This window comes from Pan paniscus, chromosome 2, assembly GCF_029289425.2.
Source record: "Pan paniscus chromosome 2, NHGRI_mPanPan1-v2.0_pri, whole genome shotgun sequence".
In the NCBI taxonomy this organism is placed as follows: domain Eukaryota; kingdom Metazoa; phylum Chordata; class Mammalia; order Primates; family Hominidae; genus Pan; species Pan paniscus.
This window is the reverse complement of record NC_085926.1, coordinates 4,381,462-4,397,317: the sequence shown is the minus strand read 5'-3', so window position 1 is coordinate 4,397,317 and position 15,856 is coordinate 4,381,462. Positions and strand designations below refer to the sequence as shown.

The 15,856-nt window shown below is 39.6% G+C and overlaps 1 protein-coding gene across 6 annotated transcripts in view; it reads left to right on the top strand.

Moving 5' to 3' along the window:
• The window catches only part of SUMF1 (sulfatase modifying factor 1), a 696,570-nt gene that overhangs the window by 83,530 nt on the left and 597,184 nt on the right, over positions 1-15,856 (top strand). For all 6 annotated transcript variants that reach the window (XR_010111383.1, XR_010111382.1, XM_055109476.2 and 3 more), the window contains one exon: positions 6,711-6,770. Coding sequence is in view for 4 of the 6 variants with exons in the window: in XM_055109476.2 (XP_054965451.1) it covers positions 6,711-6,770 (60 nt within the window). In the remaining 2 variants the exon portion in view is untranslated. The remainder of the gene's footprint in view (positions 1-6,710; positions 6,771-15,856) is intronic.

The window sequence follows — 15,856 nt, the reverse complement described above, 5'->3', positions numbered from 1 at the left end:
TCTCTTTTTTTTTTCTTTTTATTATACTTTTTAAGTTCTGGGGTACACGTGCAGAATGTGCAGGTTTGTTACTTAGGTATACATGTGCCATGGTGGTTTACTGCACCCATCAACCCGTCACCTACATTAGGTATTTCTCCTAATGCTATCCCTCCCCTAGTCTCCGACCCCCTGACAGGCCCCAGTGTGTGATGTTCCCCTCCCTGTGTCCATGTGTTCTCATTGTTCAACTCCCTCCTGTGAGTGAGAACATGCGGTGTTTGGTTTTCTGTTCTATTGTTAGTTTGTTGAGAATGATGGTTTCCAGCTTCATCCATGTCCCTGCAAAGGACATGAGCTCATCCTTTTTTATGGCTGCGTAGTATCCCATGGTGTATATGTGCCACATTTTCTTTATCCAGTCCATCATTGATGGGCATTTGGGTTGGTTCCAAGTCTTTGCTATCATGAGCAGTGCCACAATAAACATATGTGTGCATGTGTCTTTATAGCAGAATGATTTATAATCCTTTGGGTATATACCCAATAATGGGATGGCTGGGTCAAATGGTATTTCTGGTTCTAGATCATTGAGGAATCACCACAAATGATCTATTTTTAAAAGAATTTCCCATGGCCTGGGTTTTGTTCATTGCATCTTCATGGAATCATTTTAGTATATTCTTCTACCCCTTGTATTTCCTACAATCTTTGTTTAGATTTAAAGTCTTGATTATATTTAGGCTTTAGGTAGGATGTGTGTGTGTGTGTGTGGTATGTGTGTGCATGTATGTGTGCGTGTATGTATAAGAGTAATTAAAAATACTTCATAGGGCTGTGTACATTCTTTATATCATATCAGGAGGCATAGTATGCATGGCTTTTATTGTGACACCGATAAGATTATTTTTGTTAATAAGATTGATCAGTATTTAAGTAGGCATTGTCAGTCTGAACCATCCGTTACGAGGTTCTTCATTAGCCTTTCACTCACTGATTTTAGCAGCCATTGATACTCATTGCCTAGATTCAGTTCTTTAGGAAGGTTTGTTTGTTTGTTTGTTTGTTTTCCTGAGACAGAGTTTCTCATTCCTGTTGTCTAGGCTGTAGTGCTGTGGCGCAGTCACTGCTCACTGCAACCTTTGCCTCCCAAGCTCAAATGGTTCTCCTGCCTCGGCCTCTTGAGTAGCTGGGACTACAGGCGTGCCCCACCACGCCCGGCTAATTTTTGTATTTTTTGTAGAGATGAGGTTTCACCATGTTGCCCAAGGCCGGTCTTGAACTCCTGGGCTCAAGCAATCTTCCCATATTGGCCTCCCAAAGTGCTGGGATTACAGGCATGAGCCATTGCACCTGGCCAAGATTTTTGACATAGTGATATTCTATTACTCTTTCTGCATTAATTATCTGGAATTCCTCTATAAAGAACATTCACTCATAACTCTTCTATTTTCCTGAGGCATAGTTTGTGTGAGGAAGTCAGAATAAATGCTTGATGCTGTTATTTTCTTAGTAAAAAGTGATAGTAAAGTGTACACGTACAGAAGTGCCTCATTCTTTGTAATGGGTGCTTAGCATTTCATTACTATGGATTGTGTCAAATGACATGTTTATTATTTGTTTTAATTTTTTTAATTTCCATTGGTTATTGGGGAACAGGTAGTGTTTGGTTACATGGGTAAGTTCTTCAGTGGTGATTTGTGAGATTTTGGTGCACCCCCACCCGAGCAGTATACACTGCACCCGATTTTTAGCCTTTTATCCCTCACCCCCTTCCCACCCTTTCCCCCAGAGTCCCCAAAGTCCATTGTGTCATTCTTATGCTTTTGCATCCTCATAGCTTAGCTCCCACTTATGAGTGAGAACATATGATGTTTGGTTTTCCATTCCTGAGTTACTTCACTTAGAATAATAGTCTCTAGTCCCATCCAGGTCGCTAGTGGTGCCTTTTGACTGTTTGCTGAGTGATGGAAATTTGTCACACTCTCCATCCCTTCTGTTGCTTTCCTTGTCAATGTATTGGGCATGATGAGGGAAAGGGAAATGTCTCTTGACTACACAGAGTGCAGTCGTTGTGCTGTGAAAAATGTCCTGGTAGCCGTGAGCAGGCTGGCTACCCCTCTTCCTTACAGACTCATTCCTCCTCCAAACAAGCCAGTCTCACTGATACGTGGTTCTGTGGCATCTCCAGTGGATTCAACTCATCCTTAAAGACTTACATGCCTTCCCAGGTGTTTTAAACAGGGGTAGATTTCTCTGCACTAATGCTGAGTGTTGCTTCTTCATCACTTTTCCCGAGAACTTTAGCTGTACCTTGGCCTTTTGAGATTATTGGGACTGTTATGTAGAAACCTGTGTGTTTTGCTGTTCTTGCAACCATGCAAGCATTGGAGACATGTTAATATTTTGGTGTCTATGGGACTAGAGCAGTTACGGGCAATAGTACCTTTGGAGACAGGATTCACGATGGTTCCTGCCTGGTTGTAGGCAGAGTCCCTATGTTCCATATGTTTTTCCACTGAGACTTTGTTTTTCTTTCCAACTTTCATTTTAAGTGCAAAGGATGGATGTGCAGGTTTGTTACATGGGTAAATTGTGGGCCGTGGGGGTTTGGTGTAGATAATTTTGTCACCCAGGTAATCAGCATAATACTCAGTATGTAGTTTTTCAGTCCGCATCCTTCTCTCACCCTCCACCTTGCCCAAATAGGTCCCAGTGTCTATTGTTCTCTTCTTTGTCTCCATGTATACCCAATGTTTAGCTCCCATTTATAAGTGAGAACATGCGGTATTTGGTTTTCTGTTCCTGCGTTAATTCACATAGGATAATAATGGCCTCTAGCTCCATTCATGTTGCTGCAAAGGACATGAGTCATTCTTTTTTATGGCTGTGTAGTATTCCATGGTGTATATGTACCACGTTTTCTTTATCCAGTCCACTGCTGATGGATATCTAGGTTAATTCCAAGTGGATTCTTATGCATCCCCGAGCCTCTTGAGCACAGGAGGTGGAGGTGGTAGGGCCTGCAGCCGCTCTTCCTGCTGTGGTATACAGGCAAACAGATGAGGTGTTTAAACACCACCACCAATAGCCACTTAAGTTGTTTTAGCCTGCAGTCATAAATTTGATCATGAGAGACAGTGTTAATTTTGATTTATTAATGTTTTCTTTCACAAATGGGAATGGAGATACCCCTCTTCCCCAACTCTCTGGATTAATCTGCTAGGGCTGCATAGCAAATTACCACACTTAGTATCTTTTTTTTTTTTTTTTTTTTTGAGATGGAGGCTCACTCTGTTGCCAGGCTGGAGTGCGGTGGCACGATCTCGGCTCACTGCAACCTCCGCCTCGCGGATTCAAGTGATTCTCCTGCCTCAGCCTCCCAAGTAGCTGGGACTATAGGTGTGTGCCACCACGACCAGTTAATTTTTGTATTTTTAGCTGAGATGGGGTTTCACCATATTGGCCAGGGTGGGCTCCATCTCTTGACCTTGATCTCTTGACCTCTATCTCTTGACCATCTCTTGGCCTCAGCCTCCCACTTTTAGTGTCTTGAAACAACAGAAATTTATCCTCTCACAGTTCTGGAGGCTAGCAGTCTGAAATCAAGGTGCTGGCTGTGCCACACCCCATCTGGAGTCTCTAAGGGAAGATCCTTCCTGGTGACTTCCAGGAATCCTTCTCATTCCTTGGCTTGTAGCCGCCTCACTCCAGTCCCTGCCTCCATCACCACATAGACTTCTCTGTGTTCCTCTGTGCATCCTCTCCTCATCTTATAAGGACACCAGTCATTGGATTTAGGGCCCGCCCTAATCCAATATGATCTTATATTAATTACAAAAATTACAAGTCTGCAAAGTTCCTATTTCTGAATCAGGTCAGATACTAGGGCTGTGAATGAGCACTAATTTTGGGAACACTCTTCAACCCACTACACCCTCCTAGTAATTTTTCTGTTTTTTGGCAAAGTGGCAAGCATTTCAAACAGTTTTAGTTAATTATCATGTTGTTTGCTAGCAAAAATAGTTTTATTTATAAGAAGCAGCTGAGCAGTCACCTAAATTGAGGACTGTGTTAGGTGCTACAGTTGTGTCAGCCTGGGATGACTGTCATTAGTACTCGCGTCACTGTGATAAGTGTCGTAGTTATTGATTGCAGACTTAGTTCATTGAAGTTGATGATGAAAGGCAACTATTTTGTTCCCATGCCTTCCCATTGGCAAATCAGCTCCTTCTTGTTCCAGATCTACTTGAGGAGTCTAAATTGCACGCTAGCAGATACTGTGAGAGACTTGAATCACAATTTGATACATTGTAACAGAGCATGCAGAGAACCACCTAAAGCAGTGTAATGCAAGAATTGTTAAGCGAGAAACAGTGTAGGAGAGTGTGGCCATTACATGGGAGAGTTCCACAATTATAAATGCTTTCATTGCTGCTACAGTGAATTCTTGGTAATTGTCTTATAGAGTAATAAACTGACTCAGAGTGTTTGTCAGATTCTAGATATTCCTGGGAAGAAAACTGCTGCCAGCCATTATTTTGACACGTAGCTTTTCACGTTTGCAGTGTGCCTGTTTGTAATTAACAAAAGTTTATTAATGTAACATTAAGCATTTAAGGCCTTGGAAATATTGTAGCCCTGCAGTTGAAGGAGGAATAGCCAATGGCTTTGTCTGTGATAGTTTCTAAGCACAGACAGTCCCCTACTTACAATGGTTTGACTTAAGATTTTTTTTTGAGTTTACAATTGTGCAAAAGTGATATGCCTTCGGTAGAAACTGTGGTTTTAAGTATGCATACAACCATTCTGTTTTCCACTTTCAGTTCAGTATTCAGTAATTTACATGATACATTCCACAATTTATTATAAAATAGGCTTTGTGTTGTTAGATGATTTGCCCAACTACAGACTAACGTAAGTGTTCTGAACATGTTTAAGGTAGGCTAGGCTAAGCTGTGATGTTGGGTAGGTTAGGAGTATTAAATGCATTTTTGACTTAATAATATTTTCAACTTATGATGGATTTATCAGGACAGGACCTAATCCCATGCTAAGGAGCATCTGTACCTGGAAATGCTTAGAAGATAATGTGCACTTCTGCCCACATGGTTTACATTTGCAAGAAAGCACATTAGCCATGCTTGGAGAAAACGTGATTCTTTTAATTTCTGCCACTTAAGTAAGGGTGCTTTTGGGTCATAGGAAAAGGAAAAACTAAGATAGGAGTGGGGTTGTCCCGGCTTCTTGCGTTTTTGGAGCAAATAGTAGACAGGTGTGTGATTAATTGTCTTTTTGAACAAAAAAAGGAGATAAATCCCTTTCCCCACAGACTCCCCTGATACGGTTCTGGCTTATTAGAGCCTATTTATTGGTACCTCTCAGATGCTGTGTATGGCTTACCTGATGTTGAGGCTTTTATCTTGGCAACTGATGCTTTAGGATTTTCATTTCCTTTGAACTTTTATCTGAAGCCCTTCCTAGAAAAAAGTCTTGCCATTATACTGGCTCTGTGTAGATGTTAATTCTCATTACAGTGGTAGACGCTGCTCTTCCTTGCCTCCTTTTAAGCATTGCCTAATTTCCTACACTTCTTGTCTCTAAGTGGGAGCGCAGTGGAGTGCCTCAGAGCATGGACTCTGGAGCAAGGCTGCCTGACTGTGCCACTTATTTTGCCAGTAACTTAACCTACCTCCAAGGTTGGATGGAGAATACCTGAGTTAATATTTGTAAAGTGCTCAAACTGTGCCTGGTTCATAGTACGTATATGTGTCTTTTTTTTTTTTCTTCAAGATAAATCATGTTGTATGTCTTGATTGTGGTAGCGGTTACATGACTATATATGTTTGTCAAAACTCACTGGAACTGTGCACTTAAAAAGGATAAATTTTACTGTATATTAATTATATCTTAATAAAGCACACCTAAATTTTTTTAAGGCTAACAAGCAAACTCTTTCATTCAATCAGCAAAGTATTTATTAAGTATTACACAGCGGGATTATAAAAACATATAATTATGGCCTGGCATGGTGTTGCATGCCTGTAATCCCAGCACTTTGGGAGGCTGAGGTAGGAGGGTCACTTGAGCTCAGTAGTTCAAGATCAGCCTGGGCGATATAGCGAGACCCTGTCTCTACAAATAATAATTTTTAAAAATTAGCTGGGCATGGTGGTTCATGCCTGTGGTTCTAGCTACTTGGGAGGCTGAGGAGGGAGGATTGCTTGAGCCCAGGTGGTCAAGGCTGTAGTGAGCTATGATCACAGCACTGCACTCCAGCCTGGGTGACAGAAGGAGACCCTGTCTCAAGAAAAATTTTTGTTTCAAAAAATACCATGTAATTCAAAGACGCTTGCCAGTGTAGATGAGTAAACCAATTATAACACAGGATAAATTCGCATCATGACATGGTAAGAGGTGCAGCCAAGCAGCTTATTAGTCATCTAGGCAAGAAATGCTGTAGGGACTTAGAGACAGGATTGCTTCCTGTAGTCACAAAGACGTCACCAAAGAGTGGAAACTTGAGGTGGGCCTTAGAAGATGAGTAGGATTTGGGGAGGTGAGCGTTTGGGAGAGCCCATGAATACAGATACAAAGCCTAGGGGTGGAAATGCATGTGGAGAGCTTAGGCAACCATGAGAGAGCTGGTTGGATCAAAGTGGATTCTCTCCCACTGTGTAAGGGGCAGCTTTGCCTTCTGGTCTAACATAGCCTTTTTTCTTCATCTGTAGAAAGGTCCCCCTTCTGGGAAAGACCGAGTGAAGAAAGGTGGATCCTACATGTGCCATAGGGTAAGTCATGTCACTAAACTGTTTTGCCGTTCTTGTTCTGATAGCAGTTTTATGGATCCATTGTAAATGATAGCCCCAAATGTCTCATTCACTTCTGCAAATGCCTACCTAACCCCACTGAAACCAGAAAAAAAGGAGGACAGTCATCTCAAATTTGGTTACAAGCATGGAGAAAAGTAACACAAGTAACAAAGGTTGTGAATGACCTATCGTCAACCAAATTTCATCTGTTGAATCTTGCCCCTTTGAGAGACCTTTGTCGTCCCACGAACTGCACGGGGGTGGGTGTATATAACTTTTCCAGCATGTAAGTCTGAAAGCACACCCTTAATTTATTTGAGAATCCTGTACATTTCTGGATTTTCTGTTGAGATTCAGGTGAGAGTTATGTATGGAGGGCAGATTGTGATATACTGAAATGGAAGCATCCCGTGTTCTAGGTACAAAGTGTGCCTTGTGAAATAAGCATCATTCCCAGAGAGTGTTTCTTCTCTTTGGGCTATGATTTTAGTGTCTGAGCTGGCTTTCTTCATCAGTTAGAGTGACTTGGTGTTTCCTAAATAACCTTTATAAGGAATTTGGAAATAAAATACCATCCCTTCCCTTTTTTCTTTGAGTCATATATTTTTCACTTCTCCTGAACTCCAGCTTTCTATCCCTGTGCAGAGATGGCATTTTGCAGATTGTTATTGCCGCAAAGCTTCCCCTAGTAATTTATTCAGTCCAGGTGGTTAGAGACTTAAAACCACCTATAATGGCTCCAAATTAAGTTACTAATTTGATAATGATGGCATTATCAAATTTTGTCTTAAACAGTGGTTCTCAAACTTTATTCCACATTGTAATCATTTGGGATCTATATAAAATACTGATGTCTGGCTCCTCACTCACCCCCATTCTGATTTGATTTTTCTTCAGTGTGAGCTGGGCATTGCATTTTTTAAAGTTCTCCAGGTGATGAAAACGTACAGCCAAGTTCGGGAATCACTAGCCTAAAGCAAATCTCTCTAGATTTTATATATATATGTGAGTTTGTGTGTATGTGTATCTTCTGTATTTCTTAGAATTTTTAATCCAGTGATTCAGGTTGAAGTTCATAGAGCAGAGCTCAATTGATGCTTTAGACCTACATTGGTAATAAGATGTAGACCAATTTATTTTCATGAAATCTTTTTTTTGTTTTGTTTTTTTGAGACAGAGTCTCACTCTTCACCCAGACTGAGGTGCAGTGGCACAATCACAGCTCACTACAGCCCCGACGTCCTGGGCTCAAGCGATCCTCCCATCTCAGCCTCCTAAGTAACTTGGCTAATTTTAAAATTTTTTTTAGAGATGGGGTCTTGCCATGTTGCCTAGGCTGGTCTTGAACATTTGGGCTCAGGAAATTCTTCCTGCCTTTGCTTCCCAAAGTGTTGGGATTACAGGCATCAGCCACTGCGCCCGGCCTAAAATCCTAGTTTTAATTTTAAATTAAAAGCATTGTCCCAGGTCTTCCCAATATGTTTACATGTTCACGTATACATCAGAGTCTTTAATCCCAGATTGCTTCTCTATTTGAAGTTATTGCTACAAATGTACCTGGATCTTCTTGCCAGGAAACCAGACTTCCATGGAAAACAGGTGAATCTCTCTTTGTACAGTAGTATCTCAAAATCCTAATTGTCACCAGTTACGTCTCTGGCATATGGCACTTTTCTAAATTCAGAATCCATTTACTTTCTAAGTAATTGAGGACCAGAAGATTTTTCATCAAGAATAAATGGGGTAACAGAAGCTTGTAAAAAACATTTTAAGCAAGTAAAGGACATTAACTGTCCTAATTCCATACGTATGAATGTATCTACTTTCATGTTTTATAATTTTTAGCTTATTTGTAATCTACATTTTTATAAGCTTCCCAGTAGATTCTTTAAAAATATCTTTTAAACTCCTACATACTTTATTAAGTACACTTACATGGTACTGATTTTTGTATGTTCATCTTGAGTCTTGCAACCTTGCAAAACTCATTTATTAGTTCTAGTAATGTTTTTGTAAATTGTATCATATTTTCTACATAGCTGATCATATGATCTGTGAATATCGACAGTTCTTCCTTTTTAATCTAGATCCCTTTTATAACTTTTTCTTGCTGTATGTCATTGGCTAGAACCTTCAGTATAGTGTTGAATAGGAATGGTAAGAGTAGACATTCATACCTCGTTCTTGATCTTAGGGAATAAACATTCAGTTTTTCAAAATTGGATATGTATTAGCAATAGCTTTTTCATAGACGCATGCCCTTTACAGCTTGAGAAAGTTTTTTTCCATTGCTAATTTTTTGGAGTTTTTTTATCAGCAATGGATGTAGATTTTGCTGGGAGCTTTTTCTGCATCTATTGAGATGATAATATAATTTTGCTTTTTCTATCTGTTCATATGGTGAATTACATTGATTTTCAAATATTAAGCTATCCTTGCATTCCTGGGATACGTATCATTCCACTTAGTCATGATGTATTATCTTTTTTATACATTTTGGATTTGATTTGCAAAAATTATGAGTATTTTTGAATCTAGTTTATTCTATGTTTTCTTGTAATGTCTTTGTCTGATTTTGGTTTCAGGGTATTGCTGACTTCATAGATTGAGTTGTTAAATATTAACTTATTTTAAATTTTTTGCAAGAGTTTATGTAGAATTAGTGTTATTATTGAAATGTTTGATAGGATTCCTTGGTGAATGCATTTGGGCCGAGAGTTTTAACTATTAATTAATTAATTTAGAGACAGGGTTGAATTTCTGAACTCAAGCAATTGTCCTGCCTCAGCCTCCTGAGTGGCTGGGACTACAGGTGTGAGCCAGTATGCCCATTTTTTTTTTCTTTTACTGTAGGCCTAATTTTTTAAATAGAGGTAGGACTATACAGCTTATCTGCTTCTTCTTGAGTACATTCTAGTAGTTTGTATCTTTTAAGGAATTTGTCCATTTCATTTGAGTTATTGTATTTATTGGCATAATCTCTGCCTTTCATTGGGTGTTTAGACCATTTATTTTTAATGTGGTTTTTAATATGGTTGGGTTGAAATGTGCCATCTTGATTTTTTTTCTCTTTCTCTCACCTGTTGTTGTTCTGTTTGTCTTCCTTTCGATTACATACTTTTTATCACCCCATTTTCTCTCCTTATGCTTATTAGCTGTAACTCTATGTTTTATAATCTTAGTGGTTGATTTAAAGTCTATATTATGCATTTTTATCTTTTCTTAGCTTACTTGAAGGATTTGTTTTAATTTAGTCAGGTTCCATGTGATGGGGATAACATTTTAGAAGAGTAGAATAGCAGATTGACAGAACTGAGTGGGATCCACAGGATTTTCCATAGAAAAATGGCACTTCCAGGATCTTGGTCAAATGAATTGTTTATTAGGTTGGTCTTTAACATCAGTCTGGTTATATCTGTAAGGTTAGGAAAATAGCATAGTGTCGGTTGTGAATTATTTTCGGAGTGCTTAGCCTTTCCAGTAGATGAAGAGTGACAGCTTTTACTAAATTATTGAGATGTGGATTAGGGAATTACATCTGGATTGGAGTTCTATATCTGTTTCTTGCCAGGTATGTGACCTTGGGCAAATTACTTAATCTTTCTAAGCCTCAGTTTTTACATTTGTAACATACTATAATTGTACCCATTATAAGGTTCTGATGAGGAGTAAATGAACCAACATATATAAGTTCTTGGTACAGTGTTTAGCTTATGGTAAAGGCTCAGTAAAAGTTAGTTGCTCCTATCAGCATCATCTTTATTATAATTAGATTATTTCCCCTCTTCTCTTTCGAAGAAGGAACCAACTAATAAACTCCCAACTAGACAGGCAAAAGCAATGTTCATGGCATAGGTGAAAATCAATAAAAGGAAAAAAATCAGTAAAAAGAAAGAATAATGTTATAATTCATTTTTTAAAAAAATTTCTTTCTTAGATGATGACTTATTTTTGATCATGGGGCAACACCAGTTTGCCTGGCTAAAGTAAATTCTTTTTTTTGAGACAGAATCTTACTCTGTCACCCAGGCTGGAGTGCAGTGACATGATCTAGGCTCACTGCAACGTCCGCCTCCCAGGTTCAAGCATTTCTCCTGCCTCAGCTTCCTGAGTAGCCGGGATTACAGGCTTGTGCCACCACGCCCAGCTAATTTTTGTGTAGAGATGGGGTTTCACCAAATTGGCCAGGCTGGTCTCGAACTCCTGACCTTAAGTGATCCTCCCGCCTTGGCCTCCCAAAGTGCTGAGATAACAGACATGAGCCACCATGCCCGGCCTGCCTGGCTAAAGTAAATTCTGATGATCATTCATAATTTTTTGAAAATCTATCCAAAGTATAGCTTCAACAAGGAGATGGGGGCACAGAAAGAAAAACTATGAGGCAACATGTCATCTGGTTAAGGGTGCAGACTTTGGAATCAGATTGAATAGGCTAGAACCTTGGATCCACCATTTATAAACCATGTGACCTTAGGCACACTATTAACATCTGTGTGCCTCAATTTTTCCTCATGTATACAGTGCAGATACTAATGATGCCTATCTCATAGGATTGTTGAGAGGATTAAGTGAATTAATACATAGAAGTGCTTAGAACAGTTCACATAGTAAGTACTCAAGAAATACTCATTGTTGTTGATGTTAGATTAATCCCTCTGGGTCTTTAGCTCAGCCTACAACATTAAGGAAATCCTCACCATCCTACCAAGATGAAGAGCAAAAGGAGTTGGTCTAGTGTTAGTGGCAAGAGCAACGGATGGGAAATTGAGACCTCTGTTCTGTTGTGGCGTTCTCTATAATGATTTTGTTTAACATGAGTTACAATTATCTTTAAAATGCCCTTTGTCCCTAAAAGTCTCCCTCTCATAAAAACCATATTGCTGCTCCCCTTGACTTTGAAGCCCCAAGGCTGGTAAGTCATTATCTTAAATGGATTGTTCCCAAGTCCAGGATCTCATTCTTAGCACAGACATGGAGATCAATTTCACACAGTAATTAGCCATCTTAATGAAATAGGACTAAAACAGGTCCTTCCCACTTTCCCTGTTCTTAATTAATAGAATGACCCATTTTTCAGCCACCTAAAGACCTCACATCCTTAAGAACCACTTTTGGTGCTAAAAATAAAGTTGGTAAAAAAGAAAGAGCAATGAGGACATTTATAATGAGGCCATTTACCTCTTTAATTGTGTGCTTTATTAGTTGGAATTTAAAATAAACGACTTATTAATAAATGTTTGCTGAGTGAATGAGTGCATTTGAAATGGAATGATGTGTGAATTGACTGTTTTCTCAAGTGATGGCCCTGACCTTGCAACACTAACTTTTGTAGTGAGTCTTGCTTTTTAGGGTTTAATTCTTTATTGTCATTTTGGTTAATGGACAGTCTCAGGGATTGCTGTGATCTAATAAAGAACTAAATTTTGGTGGTGGGGAAGGGAGAGGCACTGATTTTAAACTTTTCATTATTCAAAGAAAACATTTTCATAGCATAAAATTTAGAAAATACATAGTAAAGATCAAAATGAAAATAAAATCATCATGCTTTCTAAAGAAAACAATTGATAGTATTCCAGCAAACTTTTTGTGTACTTAATTTTTGTCTTTCAAGAATGGAATTATTCTGTATATACCGGGGTCTTCAGATATGGCCCTGGGAATAATCTCTTGTATATGTCTTTTCACTATCCTGTGTCGCAGCTGTAGAATCCTCAACCCAGTGCTTTGGGCAGATCCCAACAGTTCATTTGAGTGGTTATATGCTAGGTTTTGTGGCATATGAATATCATCTTATTTTAAAATAGTTTCTGATATAATTTAAGAGATAAGTGACAGGTAGAAATATGCCATTCAACAAAAACCTAAGTCCTATGCCCTATCACCAGAGAGATTTCTTAACTTTCCCATTTATGTAGCAAATGTATATCCACATTCAGATGCTGGCAGGGCTATTACCACCTTCCTGCAGTTGAACACAAGGTTTCTAAGACCTGCTTAGAAGCTGGCTAATACCTTTGTTGTTTTAGTGAGGAAGCCAGTTACCCCAAAGACATCATTAACCACCTTTGTGCCAGTCATTACTCTTGCCTGGAATTCTCATGCTCCAGATCTTTGGGCAACTCAGTCCACATGTGATCTTCTCAGAGAGGCCTTTCCAGACCACCACCCTATCGAAAGTAGCCACCCAGTCACTCTCAGTCCTCTTTCCCTATTTTCCTTCCTGCAGAGGTGACTGCTCCTGGAAACCATCTTGAATGTATCGGTTTATTTATTGTCTGACAATTCCCTTTTGAATGTCAGCTCCCTGATAACAGCTATCTTGTTTGTCTTGTTCTAATTGTATCCGTCATACCTAAAATAGCATCTGGCATATTGTAAGCTGTGGTATATTCAGTGAATAATTAAACCATGCCCTGATATGATCAGGCTCTGGCCTTGCTATCCTCTCAACTTCCCCTCTAAATCCTATAAACTAGTGTTACTCAAAGTGTGGCCCATGGGCCTGTAGCATCAGCAGCACCTAGAAGCTTGTTGGAAGTAGGTTCTTGGGCCCCATACTAGACTTCCTGAATCAGAGTTTCTGGATGTATGGCCTAGGAACATGGATTTAAGCAAGCTGTATTGGCCATTCTTATGTATGCTGAGGTCCGAGGACCACTGCCATGATCATGGAAATCTCATCCACATCAATTTTTGCCTTCTAAAAAAGCGTGTACGTTTATGGGACAAGAATGTCATGTCATCTGTGTAGCTCCCCCTGAACCTGATCTTTGCTGCAGTGTGGAGTTTGCTACACATGCTTGGCTGCATGGGGCCCTGGATTATCCACAGGAACTTGATTCTAGAAATACCAAAGCACTGTTGTTTCACAGCAGCCCGAGAAGTAGGCCCTGCATGGAATGAGGCTTTTGCTATGTCTTCCTGCATGGTCACCTCTAGTCATTTGAGAGCTTCCATTACATGCAGATCACACATAGTAGGAGATGCCATCAATTTATCAATTATTTCAAGCACACTTTAAATTCATCTTCCCTCTGTCTACCTGAGAATTGCTAATGTTATATTATTCACTGACCACAAGGAAAATGAGAAAATTGGCTGCTATCATTTCACTATCTATAGAAGACAAAGCACTGTCTTTATTTTTACAGTAGAAGTGCTCTAAAGAATTTCTGTGTCAACTTGAGATACTTTTCACAAAGATAAGAAGCATTTTACTTTTCTGAGAGAAAAGAGAATAATTAAAAAAAAAAAAAAAAAACCTTTTGCATGCTGACTTATCTTCCCCCCGAGTCCAAATTATCGCTTCTGCACAGATTCTAAAGTTATTCCACATGTTGCTTTGTGAAACTTCTTTAACCAGTTTGCAGGGACTTGAGCTGTACTGGGCCAACTCAGAGTTTATGCTCATGGCACACAGGATGACTAGTTTATTTTTATTCTCCGTTATTTTGGATCGGAGAACAATCCTAGGGCACAAGAGTTTCAAGCGTGGTTATTTTTGGCATGTGGAGGCTTTTGAAGTAATCTGTGGTTAATCACTGAATACCTGCTAGGTAGCCAGGGATATGTGCGTTAGGCTCTCTTAGGTTTATGCAAGTGTACAAGTGCATGCAGAGCTTGTGTATTGGGCAGTGGGAAAGAAGACATGAGTCGTGATACTCTTCCATGGTGTATATGTGCCACATTTTCTTAATCCAGTCTATCATTGTTGGACATTTGGGTTGGTTCCAAGTCTTTGCTATTGTGAATAGTGCCGCAATAAACATACGTGTGCATGTGTCTTTATAGCAGCATGACTTATAGTCCTTTGGGTATATACCCAGTAATGGGATGGCTGGGTCAAATGGTATTTCTAGTTCTAGATCCCTGAGGAATCGCCACACTGACTTCCACAATGGTTGAACTAGTTTACAGTCCCACCAACAGTGCAAAAGTGTCTCTATTTCTCCACATCCTCTCCAGCACCTGTTGTTTCCTGACTTTTTAATGATTGCCATTCTAACTGGAGTGAGATGGTATCTCATTGTGGTTTTGATTTGCATTTCTCTGATGGCCAGTGATGGTGAGCATTTTTTCATGTGTCTTTTGGCTGCACAAATGTCTTCTTCTGAGAAGTGTCTGTTCATGTCCTTCGCCCACTTTTTGATGGGGTTGTTTGTTTTTTTCTTGTAAATTTGTTTGAGTTCATTGTAGATTCTGAATATTAGCCCTTTGTCAGATGAGTAGGTTGCGAAAATTTTCTCCCATTTTGTAGGTTGCCTGTTCACTCTGATGGTAGTTTCTTTTGCTGTGCAGAAGCTCTTTAGTTTAATTAGATCCCATTTGTCAATTTTGGCTTTTGTTGCCATTACTTTTGGTGTTTTAGACATGAAGTCCTTGCCCATGCCTATGTCCTGAATGATAATGCCTAGGTTTTCTTCTAGGGTTTTTATGGTTTTAGGTCTAAGGTTTAAGTCTTTAATCCATCTTGAATTAATTTTTGTATAAGGTGTAAGGAAGGGATCCAGTTTCAGCTTTCTACATATGGCTAGCCAGGTTTCCCAGCACCATTTATTAAATAGGGAATCCTTTCCCCATTGCTTGTTTTTCTCAGGTTTGTCAAAGATCAGATAGTTGTAGACATGCGGCGTTATTTCTGAGGGCTCTGTTCTGTTCCATTGATCTATATCTCTGTTTTGGTACCAGTACCATGTTGTTTTGGTTACTGTAGCCTTGTAGTATAGTTTGAAGTCAGGTAGTGTGATGCCTCCAGCTTTGTTCTTTTGGCTTAGGATTGACTTGGCGATGCGGGCTCTTTTTTACTTCCATATGAACTTTAAAGTAGTTTTTTCCAAGTCTGTGAAGAAAGTCATTGGTAGCTTGATGGGGATGGCATTGAATCTATAAATTACCTTGGGCAGTATAACCTAAGCAGCTGGGAAGCTCGAAATGGGTGGAGCCCACCACAGCTCAAGGAGGCCTGCCTGCCTCTGTAGGCTCCACCTCTGGGGGCAGGGCACAGACAAACAAAAAGATAGCAGTAACCTCTGCAGACTTAAATGTCCCTGTCTGACAGCTTTGGA